Source organism: Cannabis sativa, chromosome 5 (assembly GCF_029168945.1).
Source record: "Cannabis sativa cultivar Pink pepper isolate KNU-18-1 chromosome 5, ASM2916894v1, whole genome shotgun sequence".
Classification (NCBI taxonomy): domain Eukaryota; kingdom Viridiplantae; phylum Streptophyta; class Magnoliopsida; order Rosales; family Cannabaceae; genus Cannabis; species Cannabis sativa.
The window spans coordinates 12,116,484-12,132,288 of record NC_083605.1 but is presented as its reverse complement, the minus strand read 5'-3'; the positions used below and the strand labels follow the sequence as shown (position 1 = coordinate 12,132,288).

Below are 15,805 nucleotides of genomic sequence, written 5' to 3'. Positions count from 1 at the left end.
AATTAAAATTAATTTTATTTCTTTTATTTTCGAAAAATAAATTAATATTATTATTTTATTTTTCAAAATTAAATATTTATTTATTTATTTATTTATTTATTCGAAATTTATTTATAAAATTAAATAAATCCTACTTCCAACTATCCAGCTAACCTTGTTGCAGGAGTATGTGTTTTAGCTTGTGTATAAGTTTTCAAAACCTATTATTACTTGATTGCAAATAGCCATGGTTAACTTGTTGACAGATCCAATGATTTGATTTTAACTCATGGCTCCCTTGGTCAAGTTAATAATTTGTAACAGGTAAATTTTACAATCTTCTTTCATCTGTGTATGACCTAGCAACATGATAGGATCCATCCAAGTGTGTACCTGTGTGAGCCTATATGTTTATTTTGTTATATAGATGCATATAGGTTGTTGCTAAATAAAATGTCACATCATGATAGATTTTATTTAGGTCCATTTAGTTATTGAACCTATTCAATTAATAACAGTTATTTATCTTAAGGTTAAATTTCTAATCTTTTGGGCCTTGTGTGAGAGTTGGGAGCCATAGAAGTGGGTACGACATACTGAACCCAGCACCCCCTCACATGAACTACCCCAATTGTGAAGGCCCATTTGCCTGATTTAAATAACTGTACTAGGTTAATTATATTAGTTTGACCTAATAAAATTGAATTAGCAACATAATTAACTTTTAAAATATATGAAATTCATTTTCATTTTAATATTTTAAAGTTAATTTTAAGAAAAACACTTTTAGTTTTAGATATTATTTCTAGACAAACTATTTGTATTTTTCTTGTATTTAATTAAATATAGAATTTTAACTAACTAGATTCTTTCTGGAACTTATTTAATTAAATATTCCTATTTAAGTTATAAATCAGTTGTATCAACTGATTTTTCTTATCTAACTTAAATTTGAATATTTTATTTAAATTTTAAATCAAGTTGAGGAATCCTAGGCATTAGTTATTAAAGATTCTTAAGATATTTTTTAAGTTAGTTTTAAACTTAAAATTGAATATTCTTCAAATTAAGTGATTATAACTTAATTTTTGATATTTAATTGAATCTAAATTTGAAATTATTTAAGTTTGAGTTTTTCTATACAACTTAAATTAGATATTTTTCAAATTTTTGTTGAAAAGATACTTAGTCAAATAAGATATTTTCTAGATAGTTATTTCTAGACTACTTATTATTTCTAATATTTAAATAGGAAAATATTATAAATTAGATTAATTATTTAAATAATTAATTTTGGTACAATTTTATTTAAGTATATTTTTCCTAGTATTAAACTAGAAATTAATAATTAAGCTTTCTCTACACTTAATTATTTATTTCTTGAATTTAATACATTTAATTAACTTGAAAAATTTAAATATCTAAGTTGATTTTCATCATGATACTTAAATATTTATTTTTCATGACACTTAATTAAATAGAAAATTATTTTTAGGTTGAAATTTAATTTTTCAACTTAAATTTAAATAATTTTCAAAATATATATATTTTTCTTTATTTTATTAATCAATTTCGAAAATTGCATTTTATTTATGCGATATTTTTGAATTTATCTTGATAAATAGATTGAGTTGTAAATTAATTATTTATTTTAATTAATTCTTGGGCCAACTTAAATCAATGATTTTTTTCATTTAATTGATTAATTTAAAATAAATGAATTTAAAATATATTATTAGAAATTGAATTAATTAGTCAAAGGAAAATTTAGATAGGTGATATTTTTGCTTGAAGTACTTTTTTTTTTTAATTTTATTATTATTATTTTTGAAAATTGTGTATAGTTATTATACTTTATTTTTCGAATACAATAAATATATTCTCAAGGAAATTTTTATGTTGCTAATTAATTTAAATTAATACAACTTAAATTAATTTTCTTAATATTTATATTTAAGATTACTACTAAGATGGAAATAATTAATTTTATTTCAAATCACCATCTAAGTATAATTTTATAAATATTATATTAAATTCTTATTTCTTGAATTTTTTTTTAATTCTAAATTCGAATTTATTGAGTGTATTTATTAGAATAATAAAGAAAATACATTTTAAAGAATGAGCTTTATTATTATTAAGATATTCGATCTCCATTGTTGGTTTTACATCGCATTTGTTTTAGTGAGTAATCCTCCCTAATGGAGGAACGTTCATTAGCAATTTCGCATCGTTTAATCTCGAAAGATAAGTAGTTTGTAAGTGTTTTATATGGTATAGATCACCCTAATGGTGGCGACCATATTTGACTTGCAAATTGCGAAACAATGGTAGTAGCTCATAAGATAGAATAGCCTTGACTCTCGCCTAAACGGGACCTTATTTGGATTCCAATCTTGATCGAATAAAAGGTTGCTAGAATGTTTAACATTTTAGATGAGCTGACAACTCTATTCAATGGATGGTAGCTTTGACTCTCGCCTAAACGGGACACTGATATCAGTTTGTTGAAAAACCTTGGAAATTATTTAGGATTGAATTTTTTAAGTATTTTCTCATATCATTCCTACTTGCTATGTGCTTATAATTTCTGAATTGATTTTGTGTTAAACCATTATTAATTTCTATTTGTTGATTTCTATTATTTTGTAGTATCCTGTATTATCAAAATGAATCCCATGTTATCACTGTTGACTGAAAATAAGCTGAATGGATCTAACTTTACTAAGTGGAATGAGAACATTAATATTGCTCTCATAGGAGAAAGTGCCTTGTTTGTTTTAACTGAGCCGTCACCTGAAGTGCCTGGGCACAATGCATCCAAAGCTATGAAAGAAAAGTATGAGCGTTGGCAAAAAGCAAATGACAAAGCTCTATACTTTATGCTTTCTAGCATGGTTGACACCCTCAAAACTCGGTTTTCTAAAACCGAGAAGGCTGCTGAAGTTATGACGAAGTTAAATGAGCTATTCGGTAAGGCATCACTTCAGTCACGCTTTGACGTGACTAAGAAGTACATTAATGCACGGATGGAACCTCATCAAAACGTGTGTAACCATGTTCTCCTCATGTCGAGTTATTTCCAAGAAGCCCAGGATCATGGTGCTGAAATGGACAGTGCTACTCAAGTAAGCCTTATCTTGAATAGCCTGACTCCAGCATTTCTACCATACACATCAAATTATGTCATGAATAAGAAGGAAATTGACTTTCATGAATTAGTCAATGACCTTCAAACTTATGAAAATTTGATTGGAGGACCCAAGAAGAAAGGGAGTAAACCTCATAATCCTGGGAATGGTAATGGGACGAACAAACCTGAAGCAAATGTTGCCTTTGCTTCGAAGCCCAAATCAAAGAAGAAGTGGAAGAACACCAAGAAGCGAACAAAAGCCATGAAGAATAAAAAGGCTGCTCCTTCTAGTGATGCTACACTTAAAGGAAAGTGTTTCTACTGCAATGAAAAAGGTCATTGGAAACCCCAGTGTCCTAAACTTCTTGCAAAGAAACAAGGTATTTCTATTTATAAACTTTAAGAGTTTTAGTGAATTATTATCCGATTGGATTTATAATTCTGGACTAACTTTGTTTATTTGTTTTCTTCTTCTTATAGGCCAAGCTACTTGAACTCAGACGAGTTGGATCGGAAAGCTGGACCAAGGGTGAAATCGTCCAGATGAAGATGAAGCTCTTCAATTTATTTTTGAATTAATTGTTTTAGTTTAAAGACAATTTGGATTTCAAATTTTAGTTAGGGTTAGTTATCCCCGTTTCTCTCATATTGTTGCAATACATTTTTTTTTATTATTAATAAAGTATTCTTTTATTTTCGAAATTCAACAATTGCAATTTATGAGAATGAGCTTCATTTATTTTATCTTCATCAACTATTACCACATTATATTTATATGTTTGTATGTGTAAGTGTTTTTATTATTGATGCAAATTCTATAATATTTACAACTCTTCATAGAGTTATATTAAATAAACACTAGAAATTAATTATATGTTTATTAATAATTGTTAATTCTAATACAATTATTAAGAATTTGTTTGATGAAAGGATCTTTTGATCTGATAGGGGTGGAGAAAAGTTAAGAAAACTATGCAGTTCAACGATCTTTTATATCTAATGAACTCTGGATAGTATTCAACTGCACATAAACTCTATCACACTTAGAGAATAATGATCTTTACAACCTTTAGGGGTGGATCATAATCTCTATATATACTTAGGGGTGGAGGTTATCCACAAGTACCCTATATGTATATTCTTAGGGGTGGAGTCTATTCCACAATTCCCTATGTGACACATATTTTCTTTAAACATGGAAGTAATATAATGAGTTAGCTATTATCAATATAAATTCTTGATCTTGTTTGTATGTTCCATTTCGATTTTACTGTTGTAAGTAAAAGTTTGATACCTATGAAAGTTCTTTGGAAAAGTTTCACACTACCTTAATTGAGTGGGAGAATTTTAAAGTTCTATACCCATCTTCATCAGGTTGATACTTGTGATAGATACTTAAGAACATTACTGAAAAGCAAATCTAACCATTCACATGGATAGGTCTAGCTCATCAGAATTATGAGAATAAGATAAAGAACTCTAGTTCAGTCCATTCGAATGACTTGAACCTAGAATTCTTAATCCTCATAAAATTTTATGGTATCTTAATTTTGATTACTTTATCTCTGGCATGTATTTTTCACTTCAAATACTAGTATGCTATGTTGATGACTTAGTCTTAACTTAATGTTTCAGACTAATATAAAAGTCACAACTAGGTAACTCTCTAAACAATCAGAGGTTAAAAGTATTATTTAACCAGACATCTGCTATTGAGTGGGAGCTATCTGAGATGTAATCAAATAAGGAACATTAGAAGATATTCAAGAAAGATTTATGAAAGTGATCTATATGTTAAGGAACTGTGTATCAGTTGTCCTGGTATCTCACCAACTCATTTCGAGATTTCATGAGATGATGCTTACTTTGGGGGTGGAGGAATTATTCTATAATAATTCAAGCTCTACCAGAGAAGAATTATAACTCTGTGTATACGAAAATCCAAGAAAGTTATATCATTGAAGAAAAGTCTACACTGTATTATCTCAATTACATATTTTAAAATATGAGAGATATGTCTTCTGTTAATTCAGATGTACTTTTAAAACAGTAAAAGATTTCGGTATCCCTTGATGAGTAAAGCATATAGTAAAGGATGTTTCATAAGTGTATTTATGAACTAGTTTCTAGAAATTTGGGTGGATTCAAATATACTACACTTGATCTGAAGATCAAGACATCAGATTGACTTATTTGCACAGTTTGTTTTATGTTAGTGCAAGTGAGAGTTTGTTGGGTTTTATGCCCTAAATAAAACTCTTTACAATCTGATTAGTTATCAATATAAGAACTTTGAAGTGATTTATGTTTGCATGAAATTTACATGCTAATGGTTTAATATGTTCATTACATTCACACACACAAAATCAGTTAAATCCAGATCATATGTTTATTCACAATTACAGTATAGTCAACACAGTGGAATGTGATTGTGATCATATGAATCAAAAGACTTGGTCCCTGTTTCATCAGTGTTATTGGATTTACACTAATGTGATAATCGGCGATGATGTGTACTTACACTTGGAGTAAGTGTTATGTTCTTTCCAGGACATTAGTAAAGTATACTAGTTTTGAATGTATGGAGTATACGTTGGACTGGACCGATATTGCAACTAAGTTAAGATATTACAAATTTACCGTTATATATATCTTTCCAAGTCAATATCAGTAGTTGATCTTAAGATTAAAAGAATCTAAATCCTGATATGCTTAGGCTCAACTCAGGAGTGCTATTCAGGTTCTTTGATTTATTAGTTAAGCCTACTTTTAGGTCAGGGTGATACGTATATTTTGGGAACATGATAGTATGATTGAGTGGGAGTGCTGAACATAAATATGGAATCTATAGCTTCTACTAGTGTATAGAAGTCAAGTGATGATTCCCTTCGAGCTTAGCAAATAGAAGTAAATGGATGAGCTCTTGTTTAACTGACTAATTATTAGATCACTAAACACCATTTACAGGTTGCTAAGTGTTTTAAGGGGAAAAATACATTGAGGGGTGAGAACGGTAAAGAAATCCTATCTCGATGTAGATCATCTATATAGAGGATCTTTAAATCGCAATAAGATTATAACAATGGTTAAATGAGATAGCATATTGATATCGTGGAACATATAATATGCTCTATATAAGTCTGAGAGTGCAATTCTAAGTTCTAAGAGTGGATTCAACGAAGAATTAATAAGTAGGAATTTACTTGGTAAATTTGGTTCACTTATTGGAAGCTCAGCATATAGATCCATGGTCCCCATTCTAGTTGAGAACATTCTGCTTGTAAGACTCATTAATTGATTCGTGATTGATCAATTATAATTCTAAAGTTAGACTATGTCTAATTTTATGAATTTTCACTAAGCAGGGGTGAAATTGTAAAGAAAAGAGATTCTAGGTTTATTTATTTATTAATGGACTTTATATGTCTAGTTAATAATTAAATTAAATGACAATATTATTTAATAATCTATTTTAGTTATTAAATAATTAGTTTTGGCATTTAAAAGGTTAGAATTGGAAAATTGGCGTTTTTGAGAAAATAGAAATAAAATTTGATAAAACTACAAAATCAAGTGGGGCCCATTATCACACCATGGCCGGCCACTTATTGTGGAATTTCAAATTAATATTTTCATTATTTTAATGCCAAATAATTCCTAACCTAAACCTAGTAGTTGCCTATAAATAGAAAGTGATGGCTCAGTCAAATCACAACACATCATTAGTTATCTGACAGAAATTTCTCTCTTCAGAAAAACTGAGCCTTCCCCACTTTCTATACCTGGCCGAAATCATCCTTCTCTTTTCCCTTCATCAATTTTGTGACCCTAGTGAAAGAGTGAGTGCCCACACACAGCAAGCAGTAACTCAATCATAGATTGGAAGACTGTGAAGGATCAAACTTGAAGAAGAAGGACATTCGGGCTCAGATCTTGATTATACTCTGCTACAGAAAGGATACAAGGGTTAGAGATCTGAGTGGAAGGAGACATTAATTCCGCTGCATCAATGTAAGGTTTTCTTAACTTTATATGTGTTTAATTTATCGTTTTAGAAAGTTCATATTTAGGGTGTTAAACAACATACTTGTGAGTAGATCTAAGATCCTGGTAAAATAAATTCCAACACTGGAATCCAAGGATCTGAGGCACAATTGATTCTGCATCCTTCTCCTATTTTCCATCTTAGGCCAGCTGTAAGTAAATCTCTACTCTAATGGATGCCTTGCCAAGTGAGGGAAGGAGAGTGTCCAAGACTAGCATCAAGAAAGGAGTTGTTTAGGAAATATCGACTCTTCAAAACCTTTGCAAACAAGGACTCCGGTTGCTTTAGAATCCTCCAAGCTTGCTTAGCAAGCATTGCTTCGTTAAAATGAACGAAGGACCGAAACCCTATACCACCACTATCCTTCCTTTTACACAAAAGTTTCCAAGAGCGCCAATGAATCTTGCTGCCATTTTCATTTAGACCCCACCAAAAGTTGGCCATCACAGACTCAAGCTGATTGCAAAAATAAACAGGAAGCCGAAAGCAGCTCATAGCATAAGTAGGGATGGATTGGACAACCGCTTTGAGAAGAAATTCACGACCTCCAGCTGAAAAAATCTTTTCGCTCCAAGTATGCATCAGTCGCCAGATTTTTTCCTTAATGTCACTGAAAATTTGCTTTTTATCCCGCCCAGAGTAAGATGGAAAACCCAAGTATCGTTCATGGCACTCACAAATTGGCATGGACAGTTGGCGATGGAAAAAAACTTGAGCAGCTAACGTGGTGTTGGGTGAGAAGGACATAACTGATTTATCTGGATTGAGAACTTGCCCCGAAGCTCTGTGATAAGTGTCCAAGGACCTTTTAAGTGCAAGGCAAGAGGATTCATTCGCTTGACAAAAAAGGAGGCTGTCGTCGGCGAAAAACAAATGGGAGATAGAAGGAGCATGGCGTGTCAACTTGAAACCATTTAGGTGACCACTTATCTCCTCATGTTGGAGCAGTCTGGATAAGCCTTCAGAACAAATTAAGAACAAATATGGAGAAAGTGGACAACCTTGCCGAAGCCCTCTTGTTGGAAGTAGAGAACCCGTGACCTCTCCATTCAAGAGAAAAGAGAAGCTATTCGTACGCAAGCAATTCATAATGAGTAAGATCCATTCACGGGCAAAACCCATCTTATTCATGACTTCCTCTATGAATCTCCACTCAACACGATCAAATACTTTGCTCATGTCCAATTTTAAAGTTGCAATTCCATTCCACCCCATAGTTTTGTTCTTGATAACATGGACCAACTCAAAGGCAACAAGTATGTATCAGTGATTAATCGGGTTGGCAAGAAAGCACTTTGAGTATCGGAGATAACGTAAGGAAGGACATTCTTTAAGCGATTAACAAGCACTTTCGTGATAATCTTGGATATAACATTACAAAGGCTGATTGGGCGAAAGTCTTGAAGCCGCTGAGGTTTTTTAATCTTGGGAATGAGAGTGATGAGTGTCTTATTGAAACATGTAGAATCAGCCCCTTCATTTAAAACACTCAAGACAACCCTTATAACAAGCGGCCCAACAATATCCCAATTTTGCTGATAAAACATCGGAGACATACCATCTATATCGGGACTTGTGTCTGGTGCCATAGAATGCACAGCTGAATGTATTTCAGCAGCTTCAAAAGGCTTGAGAAGTTCATTATTCATGTCCGTGGTTATGGTTGTGGGAGTTGCATTTAAAGTATCAGCAAGAGCATCCTCATCAATAACTGAAGCAGTGAAAATGGAGGCAAAATAATCTTGAATTACCGAGGACATTTCAACCTTAGAAGAGACACGACAACCAGCATCATTTTGCAGAAATTTTATTGTATTGTTGGTCTTTCTAGCCGAGGCTTTAGCATGAAAAAACTTGGTGTTACGGTCTCCTGAGTTTAACCAATCTACCCGAGAACGTTGTTGCCAATAGATCTCCTCTTGTTCCAATAGATCATCAAGCAAAGCTTCACAATTTTTCAAATCTGTCATGGCAGCAGTAGTACGTTGGGTTACATTATTTAGCCTCTCCACCCGTGCCTGAGCATCTGAGATTTTGTGCTTCATGTTTCCATACTTGTCAATGTGCCATTTTTGTAACTTAGTGGCACAGTCGTCCAAGTTATTAAGCACAGCCGCAATTGGATCATTAGTTGAGGAGTTGTTCCAGCAAGCTGAAATAATTTCCTTGCTTTGAGTATCAGAGAGCCATAACTTCTCAAAGCGAAAACGACTGCGTCTTTTTTCTTGCTGAAGTCGTGAAGATACTAGAGCAAAGACAGCAGAAATTGCTCGGTGGTCTGAGCAAAAAAAATCCAGATGTTGAACTGAAGGAGCAGAGTAAAAATTGTCCCAGAGATGGTTCACAAAACACCAATCTAAGCGCTCTTTGATCGTGTTAACTCCAGAGCGATTTTTGATCCAAGTAAAATGGTCACCTTCGAAAGAAGTTTCATGAAGCTTACAATGATCAAGGGTCTTTCGAAAAGCTTCCATCTGTCTATCATTTCTGAGGCAGCCCCCCAACTTATCATTATTGGATAATATCTCATTAAAATCGCCAATAATCAACCAAGGTACAGAAGGAGAAACATCAGCAAATCTTTGCAAACAGAGCCAAGAGGCAGCTTTATTTTGAGCCTCTGGAGCACCGTAGAAGGCTGTAAAGTGAAAAGAAACTTCATTTGCAGCAGAAGCATAGCAATCAAAAAAAGTTTTACCAAAATTCAGAAGAGTAACATCGATATCTTGTTGCCAAAGAAGCATCAAACTACCACTAAAACCCGATCTTGGTGATTCCAAGCCATGAGCAAAGTTTAAAGATTGCTGAAAATGAGAAATAGAATTCGGAGCAAGTTTTGTTTCCATAAGAAACAAAATTTGGGGCGATTGTTGTTTGACAAGCAATCGAAGATGCCTAAATGCAGACGGGTTTCCCAATCCCCGCGCGTTCCAACTCAAGATGAATCATCAATAAAGCCATCTGAATTTACCACTAAAATTTAAACTTAGTTCAAGTACAAGTGAAATAAGAGTGAGCGTTTAATAATTTAATTGCTAAAAAGCTTGCTCTTTCTTTTTTAATAGCATTAACAATAAAATCCTCATATTTATTTAAATTGCAAACTGTCCCCATTCTCGAACTCTTTTTTTTGCCTTTGGGGGGTTTTGAATCTTTCATACTCGGTTTCCTTTGGCCTCCTTCCCTCCCAGTCCCAGTCCCAACCCCAGTTCCTTCGAACTGGTAAAAACGCAAATCCAAGTCCAGAAAGAGAGAGACGCTAAGATGGTGACGTCTCCCGTAGTGAACACCTATCCACTTTCGAGCTACACCTTCGGGACCAAAGAGCCAAAAATGGAGAAGGACACTTCTGTAGCTGATCGCCTTGCTCGCATGAAAGTCAAGTATATTTCTTTATTCTCTTTCATTTTATTTTCCAGGAAAATTTTCTAAACCCTAGATTTTTTTTTTTTCTTTTTTCTTTCCCCTTTGTTTCTGTTTCACGAAAATTGGACTTGTTTTTATTTGAAGCCCTAGAAGATGAAGTAGGAAGGGGATTGCGAAAAAGTCGATACTAATTTTTCGTCGTTTCTCTTTTTGTAGCTATATGAAGGAAGGGATGAGGACGAGCGTGGAAGCGATTTTACTGGTATGTGTTTAATTTGTTCTCTCTTCTGCCATTTACTTTGTTCTTCATGATCTCGTGTGTGGTCTTATTATGTTATTGATTAGGCGTGGGTTGTTAGAACCAATAATCCAGCCCTAAACTGCAGGGGCTTGACTGTGGTGATTGATGTTAAGACTCTATAACTTAGCTTCTACAAGTTAGGGTGTCAACGATGCTTTGATAATGAACTTAATTATGTATCACTTTTCATCTGTTATTTAATGGGAGAGGCCCATTCTGCTTTACAAATGTATAAATCATAATATGGAATTTGGCCATAGAATTATTTTATAGGGAAATACTTATCTATGCTCACTATGTGGTCGTCGTGGAAGACATGCAAAACTTGGATTAAAGAATAAATAGAGGAAAAATGGCACAGTGGGTTCTCGTTTTTAACTATGTTTGGTAATACTTAATGCCGGAATGTTGGATGCCATTTTCTCCATATTATCCTCTATTTACCACTGATACTTTTGTTTTAAGATACACTAGTTATGTTTACAGCAGTTTCAACATGTTCCATGTTCTGCAACCTTTCAGGTTCAGGAACACAATCATCCCCACATTCTTTTGCTGCAAATAGGAAACACATTTTGCAAACTTCCGGGTGGACGACTGAAGCCTGGCGAGAATGGTTGGCCTTACTTTTTGTTATTACAATGTTTGGCATTTTTTACTTTTCAAACAAAGATGGAAGCAGGTTCATTCTCTTACTTATCTTCTATTTGTTTTTGGGGCTTCTTTATTCTGCAGAAATAGAGGGCTTGAAAAGGAAGCTGACCAGTAAGCTCGGTGCAAATTCACCTACCCTTGTGCCGGACTGGCAGGTAATTCACCGTCTGAATTTCCTACTCTTAGGTCTGTTTTGTTCTTAGTAGCTGAAAATATGGCAAAGTGATATGGATAGTGGGAGAGGTGATAATTCTTGTTTTAGGTAAGCAGTGAACAATAACAGGAAATGGTATTGCAATTTGCATTGTACATTTGCTGTAGAAATTGAATTCATTACCTGATGATTTTTTTGAGGTTATTTCTGTCAACATATAAGCTTGTCTATTGGAAATCAGCATCTCATCTACACAGAATATTCACTCTATCTTAGGAGTGTCCGGTCCTGAAGTTTTGTTTTGCTATTAATTTAATCAATACTTGTTTTTCTTTGGCATCTTGTTGCAGATAGGTGAGTGTGTGGCTATCTGGTGGAGGCCAAACTTCGAGACCATAATGTATCCATACTGCCCTCCGCATATAACGAAACCTAAGGTAAGTTCTGTTGAAAGATCACCTATGGGATACTTTACACATTCCATGTTGTTGTCTCATTCTTTGTCTCCCCTGTCCCTATTTTTTCTCTTGTGATTTAATTGATATTTATTGTCCTTAATTTTTCATTATGTAGGAGTGTAAGAAGCTTTTTCTTGTTCACTTATCTGAGAGAGAATACTTTGCAGTTCCAAAGAACTTAAAACTTCTTGCTGTTCCATTATTTGAACTGTATGATAATGTTCAGGTATGGTTTTTTATGAAAATCTACTCTTGCAATTTATTATCATCTGCCTGCATTCATGTAACTTAGAATTACGGGAGCTTTTCAGCTGAGAAAATTGCTGGAAATTACGTTTATTAATTTTAAACTTCTTAATAGTTTTTAGTAAATTGTTAGGCACTCACAGGAGGTTTTCAGCTGACAAAATTTGTTGGAGTTATGTTTATTAATTAAAATTTATTTATAGCTTTTATGAATTGTTAGGCATCCATTAGATGGTTAGCCTTCTTTAGGTGCCTCTATATGATAGTGTCATAGTATATCAAACTGTGCCGTTCTACGATTGTTATTTGTCCACTTGTCTTAGTTATTATTAAAGGTATTAGTCTTATTATGTTAAAATAGTGGGAATGAGTTATTTTTTTTCTCCCCCTTCCACTTACTAGGCACATCATTTTTCTTTGAAAACCTTTTGATAACAATGAACGTTATTTCTTGCCAGAGATATGGACCAGTTATATCCACCATTCCACAGCAGCTTTCAAGATTCCAATTCAATATGATTACTACATAAATTTGCATGTCATCGAAAGTCCCTCGACAGCACAAAGCTTATACAGCTTTATACCTTGATATAAGTTTGCGGATTACGGGAGCTCATACTTGGACTTTGATTCATAAATTAAACTCTAGTTAGGTTTTTGTGAGGGTTCTATTATGCAGATGACTGAAAAGCTTATCTCTGGTATGGTTTCATAGATCATCTATCTATCTTTAATTTTTTAAGAACGTTGGCTAGTGTCTTTGTGATAGTTGTGGTATCTTTGTTCTAACATAATTTATGCGGAAATTTTTGGAGTTCTTAATTTATAATTAAGAGTTATTTCTACTTACATCTTTACATGTTTAGAGGGCTGTGAATAGTTTTAAAATATTCTGAATTAGAATGACTTGAAATTTCATAGATTTTGCTTCAAATGTAACAATAGTGTAATTTCCAGATGAGGTAAATCTTAACATTGACAGGCCAGGTCAGGCCAGTTTCTTGTAGTTTATTATGATGGCTCTGACAACTTATTAATTTGTCTTGGTTGGATGGTTTGTTGTTATTCAAACATTCTTGTAGAATTTGTGCTTAAATCAAATATAGTTTAAAGAAAATATTACGAATTTTGTGTACGCAGCAGCAGCTTGGAGCAACAAAAACTCCAACTAGTGCTGATCATGCTTTTATGATGTTCGAAAGTTCTTGAATCTATGATATGATTTTATTTTGGTCAAAACTTTTTATTTTTGATCAAGTAATGCCTCCTTAACTAGGAATACTTGCTCCCTTCTCATACAGCTACAGCTAGATTGACCATGCGTGGCCCTTCTTATCTCCATTGACAAAGTCTCTTCTCCATATCTTAATTCCTATATTGCATTACACTATATTTGCCATTGCTACATGAATCATTATGAATATAAAATAAGAACAATTTCTGCTGGCACCAAATAAAAGAAAATATCCTAAATGGTCAAAAATGTTAAATATTATGTGTAAATGTATGTAATAATATTTTATATTAGGTTGTAGAGTACATTATTGTAATGTTCTTGCACCATTTTGGATATTTAGTATTTTACTATACTATCAGTGATAAATTCGAAAGATTCTGAGTAAGTATGGGTATGTAAGCAAGATCAATGTCGAAAGCTTACTCTGATACAATTTTAGCTTGTTCAACAACTATATGAAGTTTGTTATAGGGCCCATTAAAAAAAAGAGCCAACCCATTTAGCAAAAATGGTCCGGCCCATTGAAGCATGACACAGGCCCGGCTGGGCCTGCTTTTCTAAATATGGGCTGACTCAACTCTGTACACTTTTACTATATTTTTTAAATTAGATTCTATACTTTTTTTTTTATATTGTTATTTTTTATTTTTATCATTTTTTTTTTTAAATCTATCATTTTTTTTAATACTTTGCCAATTCTACCCCTGTCACCTCAATATACTCGACTCTTTTATGTTAGGGTATTTTGGGTACAATACATGGTATGTTTTAATTAAATATAAATTAGAGGTAGATTTGGTTAATTGATAAATAAAAGAGGTATTTTTCAATATACTCTCTTGATCAGTGTAATTAAGTAATATGTTATATATTATATTAAATTATAATATGTAAAATATTATATATTACATTACACCCCACTGATACCCTGTAGGCTGTAACACAGTATTTGACACCATTAATGCCCCAATTCGCAGCATGTTTCATGTCGAGTTTTTAAATGAAATTTAATATTATAAAAAGAAAAAAAAAATCAGAAAAGCAAAAGAGGCGGCTGAATTTCGAAGATGGGTCATTGAAATAATGGCAGGAGTGCGTACTTTGAATTTATTATATCTAAATTTTTATGTAATTGGCAGATTTTATTTTAGTAAAATATTCCAAAACTTTTAAGAAGTAATTTAAAATTGAAACACCGTCCCTTATTAACCCACAAAAGAAAATCTTGAAAGCTGGTATAGATTGATTCTTGCTTGCTGCTTCAATATATAAAATATAATAATACATATATGTGTATATATAGGTAGGGTTGTTGTTGAAGAACAAAGATATCATACGTTGGGGTTTGTTTGTAGCATAATTATTGACTATGTTAAGTGTCAAATTGGGAGAAGAAAAACTATACCTATTTGGTCGAAACAGCAATGTAGTTGACGAGGTCTCTCTCTAGCTACCTCATATTCACAACCATGTGGCTATTAAATTATTCATTACTGTTTTTTTTAATACTAATTGTCAGATTGTTAAAATCTTTATGATCAGTAATCCAATTATACGTATAGATAATAAACTGGCTTCCTGGAAAGATTCTAATTATTATTAACGAACTTTAAACATGTTTATATATTTATATATATATATCTCTTTTTCTCAATTGGTAATAGTAATATATATATATATATTTTTTAATATTATATAAATGTTGTTATTAGCTGTCCCTTTCGTCTTTTTTTCCAAACCTCAATCACATTATGCATGCATGATTCCTCGTTCTGGGGTTGGCAAAGTTCGAACACCACAAATTTTAATTATTAAACTCTAAACCTAAAGACTTGTTAATAGGTCTTTTTTTTTTTAAGAAAAAAGAAGAAAAGTGAAGCATGAAATTAATAATTTATAGTTTCTTAAACAAACTTTGGCTTAAATTTCTATGTTAATGATGCCAAGCCAAACCTTCGTCTTTGTATTCAATTTTTATTGCTGTGTGTTTTGGAATTGTATAGAATCTAATATTTCAAAATTGTAATTTTTTTCCCAAACGCGTTCTTCTAATTAAGTACTAGATTCTTTGTCTTTCAACGTATATTTAAAAATACATTTTCTTAGTTTTTATTACAACATAAATTGGTGTGCATGGATTTTTATTACATACAAAAACTAAATATTATAATAATTAAACAATAATTTCTCTATGCATAATTATAACACAAAATATGAAAAGAGTTTAGACAA

The 15,805-nt window shown here is 32.3% G+C and overlaps 1 protein-coding gene across 1 annotated transcript; it reads left to right on the top strand.

Annotated features, from left to right (window-relative positions):
* Nucleotides 1–10,228: 10,228 nt before the first annotated feature.
* On the top strand, nt 10,229–13,185 carry LOC115716882 (pre-mRNA cleavage factor Im 25 kDa subunit 2). Its single transcript, XM_030645796.2, has 7 exons — nt 10,229–10,540; nt 10,740–10,785; nt 11,347–11,440; nt 11,560–11,633; nt 11,983–12,069; nt 12,206–12,316; nt 12,795–13,185. The coding sequence occupies exons 1-7, from the start codon at nt 10,422–10,424 to the stop codon at nt 12,864–12,866; spliced, it is 603 nt and encodes a 200-aa protein (XP_030501656.1). The 5' UTR covers nt 10,229–10,421; the 3' UTR covers nt 12,867–13,185.
* Nucleotides 13,186–15,805: the final 2,620 nt, after the last annotated feature.

Coding starts and splice junctions, on each gene's coding strand:
- LOC115716882 (XM_030645796.2), top strand. CDS start 10,422: ATGGTGACGTCTCCCGTAGTGAACACCTATCCACTTTCGAGCTACACC. Junction 10,786..11,346: donor GCGTGGAAGCGATTTTACTG/GTATGTGTTTAA, acceptor GCAACCTTTCAG/GTTCAGGAACACAATCATCC. Junction 11,634..11,982: donor CCCTTGTGCCGGACTGGCAG/GTAATTCACCGT, acceptor ATCTTGTTGCAG/ATAGGTGAGTGTGTGGCTAT.